Source organism: Rhinopithecus roxellana, chromosome 7 (assembly GCF_007565055.1).
Source record: "Rhinopithecus roxellana isolate Shanxi Qingling chromosome 7, ASM756505v1, whole genome shotgun sequence".
NCBI classification, from domain to species: Eukaryota; Metazoa; Chordata; class Mammalia; order Primates; family Cercopithecidae; genus Rhinopithecus; species Rhinopithecus roxellana.
Genome location: NC_044555.1, coordinates 52,343,900 through 52,350,949, shown reverse-complemented (window position 1 = coordinate 52,350,949; position 7,050 = coordinate 52,343,900). Strand labels below are relative to the sequence as shown.

The window sequence follows — 7,050 nt, the reverse complement described above, 5'->3', positions numbered from 1 at the left end:
CCTACTTCACTCCATACAGTGATCTGCCTGATCCCTGCAGGTGGCTGGCTTTGTGAGTCCTTGTCTAGAATGGTCTACTACAGTTTACCCTTTCTTCCTGAGATTTGAGCTGACAGAGAGCTGGGCACAGGGTCAACATCTCTGGTCCCACCCCCTCCCCAAGCCACAGCCTTTCCTAATGCAGCAAGCTCAACTCCACAGAACAAATCCATGAAGGGAGGGTTATCATCAAGTCTTACCATTTATTTCTTTATGGGGTTAAACAAGAACAGAGAGGCCTCTGCTCCACAATGCAACAAAACAGAAAGCAGTACACATACAGAGACTCTCACCAAAACACAGAGGCAGGGTAAGAGGGAGGGCAGAGACAACTGAATCATAGCTGGGTAAGGGAGGAAGGGATGGGAGACTACTAGGAAACCAGTTTGGAGACTCAGTCATAAGAACTAGTGCAAGAAAGTCCTACTCATGAAGCACAGTGTAGAAAATGGCATAAGAAAGCTGCCCGGCTCTGCTGCCTGTGATGGAGGGCAGGGGCAGCCGGAGAGGTGGTGGAAGATTAGGGTGGTGGGGTGGATGAGGGCAGTCAAATGACTTTGAGGTGGAGTGAGGTGCCCCTTTCCCCTGCCACTGGGCAAGGCCTTGGGCTGGTCTGAGCCAGGGGTCTCCTGGGCACTTGGTGAGGGGGAAGAGAGGATGGGAGTCTCCAAGGGTCCATTCCCTGGGGCCATATGGTTCCCCTTTACTTCCCAGTCCCTTTTCCCCTGCTGAGGATGCAGGAGTTAGAAGGCAGTACCTAGGGTCTCTCTGGAGCCCAAGCACCTGCCCCTTTACTTATACATAAGCATGTCTGGAAAGGAGCCAGCACCTCTTCCCCTCCCCAGCTGAAAAGAGCAGTAGGGATGGGGTATGTGACCAGGCCCGAAGTGCTGAGGGCCAAACAGGGGAGTGTGTGGGCAGGGCACAGGGGTAGGGTTGGGGGATAGGCTGTAAGAAATGAGAAAACTGGCAGGGAAGGACTCCCTGGTCTCATGTAATCAGTCTGGGACCCAGCTGAGGCCCATGAATGATCCCTTCTCCATTCATCCCTAAGCTGACCAAGGTCAGCTCTCCCTTCCCCATCCGCTTCTTGATTTCACTCTCACGCAGCTCCAGGCCCACCCTTCCATTCACTCATTAGCATCGCATCCCAGGACACAGGACCTGCTGGCACTAAAGGCTCCCTGGCCTGTCCCAGGAATACAGCTCTGGCTCCCTTTCCTGTCCATTCTTATCAGCATTCAGATGTCCCAGGCAATGTGGGATGCCCCCTACTCCCCACCCCCACACAGCAGACCAGAGCAAGGCTAATGGCCCCCAAGGGGGCTCTCAATGCCTCTTCTCTTATCCAGCCCTCTAGCCTGACTCAACAGTTTCTCAGCCAAGAGATGACAGCACATTATCTTTAGTCAAAGGGTCTTCTTGGCAGTCCCTGGACTTTCTCTTGCAAGGGGCCGGGGTGACTGGAGCAGAAGACCCTGCTACAAGGTGAAGAGGAGTCTGGGTGTTTCACAATTGGGACAGTAACCCATGGAGTCAGGGATGGAAAGGTGTGAATACTCTTTGGTAGGCTGGGGACAGGGACAGGGTGGGGATAGGGGAGGCTCATCTCTGGAGAGCTCTGGGGCAATGCCACCAGGTTCTCCTTCATGGAGGCCTGGGCTGGGACAAGATGGGGGAGTATGAGGACCCGGGCTAGGCCTGACCCACTTGGGCTTAAGTCCCTCCTCCCCATGGAGATCGGAAATGGAAATATCTTTGACCCCAAGGCCAAGATCTCCAGGGCAAGAGTGGCCCTTGGGAGTATGTGCACCTTCTGTAAGATATGGTCCTTCAGACAGCGGCAGTCTAACCATGTGCCTGCAGCCTTTTGTTTTGAGGCCTAGCAACTCAGTTCCTGTGCTCTTTCCCCAGAGGGCTCCTCACGCAACTCACTGATTTGGGGAGCAGTTCTCGAGCCTACCTCAACACTTATCAACTGTCTTCCCAAAGCCAGGTGGCAGTAGCCTATTCGGCCATCTCTTCAAGCCCTCTGTCCACATTTCTCCTTTCCTCTCCCCCTTCTCTATCTTCACTCTCTTTCACCATTCATTCTGTACCCCTTTCCTGCCCCTCATTGCCTAGGGTGGTGGGGCACAGCTTAACTGGGGCCCCGACCTAGCTGCAACTGTGTGTACCTCATCTCCCAGCCTGGTGCTTCACGTGTGATGGTCCCAGGTGGGGCAAGGTGTGCTGAAGTGGCAGGAGGGCCATTGCACTGTCTGCCGTCGCCTGTAGGGATGTGGGCAGGAGGGAATTAAGGATCTTGGCAACAAAAGGAATGTGGAGTGGGGGAAAGAGCTTCTCCCCTCTGTGCCCCCCAACATTCCCTGCAGGGCCAAGGCTGGGTGAGCAGCCTCCTTCCCTGGGGTCAGGGCTTTCGGCAGGGGTGGGCGTATCCAGTCCCCACTTCCTCCTTTTTTCCTAAGCCCCATAGATGGGGGCTTGGGGGGGTCACCTGCTGCTCCTGCCTTTTTCTCCCGGATGAATTTTGCAGCTCCCTGGGGCCCTCTGGCCATTCTGTTGGAGCTGATTTTGGGGTGGGGGTAGGTTGGGGGGGAATGTTTCGTTCCCCCATTTTCCCCCGCCCCCACCTTATCCTATACCTCCCATGGGAGGAACCCCTCCCCCCCACCTGGGGGAGCTGGAGTTGATGTCAGTGTGTGGTGGAGGTCTGTCCTCCCTCCCTACTGTCACTCTTCCCTTGTCAGGCCCTCCTCTAGGGCAGGCAGTGTCTCCAGCCCCAATCCCCCACCACCCTGGTTGCTGGAGAAGGACACCACGGTATGGAGGAGCATGAGAACAAGGACGCAGAGCCGGATCCTGCTAGGGCTGAGGCGGGAGCCCCCAGAGACCGGCAGCAGGGCAGGCTTGTTGCTGACGCGGCGGGGGTGTTCATGACGGGGGTGGTAGTGATGGTACTGTTGGTGGTAGTGGTGGAAATAGGAGTGGTGGAATTGCTGGTGGTGGGTTTTGGGGGCCTCAGACTCCTTGAACTTCTTCTTCTTCGCCTCACAGGAGACCCACTGCACGTCACAGCACTTGGTTTCCGGACGCTTTGGTGAAGTATCCAGCAACCCTGCCAATGGATAAGGAAGGTGTGGTGGGGTGCTCGGGGAGCTGATAGCTATGCCTTACCTAGGGAGCAAGTTTCCAGAGCTGGGGCTGCTCAAGTAGCCTCATCTAAGGCTCCTTCCCCCCAGCCCTCGGCACTTGCCCTTTCTGAGCCCTTCTTTCCTGGGGACCCCAGCCAGTTTCTTCGGGATGACTACCTGGGAGTGTCCTGGGCAGAGAAAGATACTCTGGTCTTTTTCCCTATTCCAGTTGGCCCTATCCCAACCTGGGGACCTCACTGCCCATTCGTCCAGCCACTGGCCTTCTTCTCATCTGACTCCCCTGTTGTTCTCCCTGCTCCCAGCTCCTCTGACCTGATGCCTGTCCTGGGCCCCCAGCCTCCTCCCTCTTCCCCAGTGCCCTGCCTTTACCTGTACAGATAAAGCCAGGGAGCCCTCCGTACACCATTTCCTCATTGTCGGGGAGTATAAAGGGGCACCGGGTCTGCACCTCCAGGCAGTATTGCTTGCAGGGCACCCAGCGCTGGCATTCCTGCTGGGTCACGCTGAAGTATTCTGAGCACAGCCAGGCCTTGTAGACAGCCTGTGGGGAGAGGAAAGAGCATCAGCCCATGTGCCAGCCCCATCTCGCCTCAGAGGAGAGGGATGGGGAGACTTACTTGTGGTCTCTCAAAGGGGCCTCACCAACCTAACCCCAAGATTCCAGTGGGTAGAGCGGAAGAAGGGCTTGGATCAAGGCCACTACATCTTACCTAAGATGTCCCATCTCATAGCCAGTGCTCCCAAGCACCCCAGTCTGCAGTCATCCAAGACTCAGCATTTGTGTGTTGGCACAGATCACAAAATTACTGGAAGGTCAGCACTGAAAGGAGCCTTACCAATCATTCTGTGCAACCCTGTCATTTTACACTTGGTTCAAGGAAGTCTCTGACTTGTCTGAGACTACCTATATATAATGAGGCAAATGTCAGTTCTGTTCAATTCAGCAAACATTTCTTTGGCTGATGGTACTGAGTTTCTAAATTCAAGAAAGAGAAAGAATAATCCTTGCTCTACCTCATTAGAGTGTTGTATGGATGAAATAATATGGCACATATGAAGATGTTTTGTAAACTGTAAAGTGTAACGCAAATGTGAGGGGTTATTTTTAATGAAAACAAACAAACAAAAAAAACAAACAAACAAAAAACAGGAACCTGCCTTACCAGGCACCACATGTGCCTTTGAGCTCTACTTGATCCATGCTCTGCCCTATTGGCTTCTGCTCTGGCATGCAGCAGACATCACACACACCGCTACGTTTCATTTGGAATCTCTGCTTTGCAGTTTCGCTTCGCGGGTATGCTTCCTGTCCCTCATCTAGTCCACCCCTACCAGGCACTGGGTCCTAGATAAGAAAGGTTCCCTGCTCCATACTCTTTGGTTATCATCAAGCCCAGGGTTTCTTAACAGTGATACTACTGACATTATGGGTCAGATAATTATTTGTTGTGGTGGCTGTCCTATACACTGCAGGATATGGCACAGCATCTCTGTCCTCTACCCATTACACAGTAGTAGCATTCTCTCCCCTCACCTATTGTGAAAACCAAAAAAGAAAAAACAATGTCTCCAGCCATTGTCAAATGTTCCCCTGGGGTGGGGGCATTGTCTCCAGTTGTGAACTACTGATCTAGGTCCTTGCTTCTCAGAGTGTGGACCTGGACCAGCAGCATCACCATCACCATCACCTAGGAGCTTGTGAGAGATGCAGAATCTCAGACTCCACCCCCAATCTGCCAAGTCAGCATGTGCATTTTAACAGATGCCCAGATAGCTCTCATGCACCTGGCCTGTTCCTGCCTCGCCACCCACATCCAGTCCTGTATCTTTAGGGGCACTTTCTAGGTTCATTGTTGTTCCTCACAGCAATGGTTCTCAGACTTCAGTGTGTCTCAGAACCCCCTGAAGCATTTGTTAAATATGCAGACGTCTCCCTCTGTTTCAGCTTCAAGAGGATGAAGGTGGGCTCAGAATCTGCATTTCTGAGCCAGGTCCAGGTCACTGTGCTGCAGGAGGCTCTTCTATCATATTCTGAGCAACATGGTTTCAGAAGCACTGTCAGTTTCTTATACTTACTTTAAACATTTTCACGAAACTACAAATAACTGCTGTGAACATGGACTTTGGCAATGCAATCCCACACTGGCCTTTTCCAAAGCAGGGGGGTACTAGTGGGTGATGGGGTAGGTTGTGTTGCTAACCAATCCCCCAAAGAGCAAAGCATTGCTTGGGACTTTGGTATCTCACAGGCATCTCAAATTTAACATGTTATAAATTTTAAAATGTAGATCTTATTTTTTTAATCCCAAATCCACTGTCCTCCTCAAGTCTTGACCGTTTCAGTGAGTGCCATGAAACCTAGATGTCAGCCTTCATTTCTCTTTCTGTTTCCCCACATCTAGTCCATCAGCAAGGCATGCCAACTGTAGCTCCACATCCACGCCTTTGGGCAGACCATCATCATCCCTCACCTGGATAACAGTCTCCCATCTGGCCTCTCCACCTGCACCCTTGCTCTTTCCAATCCACTGTCTACACAGGAGGAACAGGGGTCTCAAAACGCAATTGACTCATGTTACTCCTTTGCTCCAAACCCTTCAATGCATTTAGAATTAAACTTCTGACCACAGATTTCTAGCCCTTGTATAACTTTGCTCCTGTCTTTCTCTCCAACTTCATTTTCTTTCTTTTCCTTGAACATGCCCTACTTGTTCCCACCTCAGGGCCTTGACACATGCTGTTCTTTTGGCCTGGAATGCTCTTCCCCCTACTCTTGACATGTCTGGGTCATTTTCGTTTTTCAGGTCTCAGTTTAAATGTCCTCTCCTCAGAGAGGGTCTCCCTTACCCCTCTCACCAAAGGATGCTACCCTCATTATTCTCTTTTCCTTGTTTCTTCACCACAAGTATTACTTTCTCTGCACTCTTGTTTGGTTCCTGTCAGCTCCACTAAAATGTGAGTTGCACGTAAGCAGACATGGGTTTGCTTTATTAACCATTGTGTGCTCGGCACAATATACATTTTCAAAAATCTGTTGAATGAATGAACAGGACAACTAAATGAGGACATGGCCCTACGCTCATGAAAATTCCAGTTTCATGGGCAGACACATCTAACTTGAATCTATGGCATATGATCTATACCACAAGAGAGTTCAAACCATGGACCAATGGAGGGAAGCAAGTAGAGAAGCAGGGGAAGATTTCAGTGATGGGAAAACAGTTGAGCTTGGACTCAAATCAGGATTTTAGATGGGGTGGGTAGAGATGACATAAACGAGCATTCCAGGCTGAGACAATAGCTTAAGCAAAGATATGTCGGCAAACAAATTCATGGTGTGTTAAGAGAACAGAGAATGGTTTTGTATGAATGGAATGAAAAGGGCATTGGTGATCTCTTGTTCATGGACATTTATTTCCACGTTTTCACTATTATGAACAATGCTCCAGTGACTATACACACATCTCTCACACACTTGTGTTAAATTTTATTTATATAAATTCCTAAATATGAAATTATTGGGCTAAAAGAGTATATGAAAAGGAATGGGAAAGGAGTGAAAGGACGGTAGAAAAACAGGTGGAAATAGGAGGCAGGGTAAGAGAGCTGGAGGGTTAAAAGAGGGCAGGAAGAGAGGGGCTTGAGAGGATTGAGAGAGTGGCAGATGGGGTAAGGGGTGGAAGACATGAGGTGTATGGGAAAGAGAGGGTAAGGAATGGTAGGAATAGTGGGGGTAGGAAACAACAGGGTTGGGAGAAACAGCCAGGGAATTAGAGGTGGAGGGTGTAAGGGAGGTGAAGAGTTAAGAGTGAGGTGAGGGTGAAATAAGTTGAAAGAGAGGGTGAGATAGCGGTAA

At 50.8% G+C, this 7,050-nt stretch overlaps 1 protein-coding gene across 1 annotated transcript in view; it reads right to left on the bottom strand.

Moving 5' to 3' along the window:
- Positions 1–222: 222 nt before the first annotated feature.
- The window catches only part of FAM155B (family with sequence similarity 155 member B), a 28,317-nt gene continuing 21,489 nt past the window's right edge, over positions 223–7,050 (bottom strand). The window contains exons 2-3 of the mRNA XM_010361780.2: positions 3,564–3,735; positions 223–3,157 (exon numbers count right to left, since the gene is read on the bottom strand). Coding sequence (XP_010360082.2) covers positions 2,772–3,157; positions 3,564–3,735 — 558 coding nt within the window. The 3' untranslated portion in view covers positions 223–2,771. The remainder of the gene's footprint in view (positions 3,158–3,563; positions 3,736–7,050) is intronic.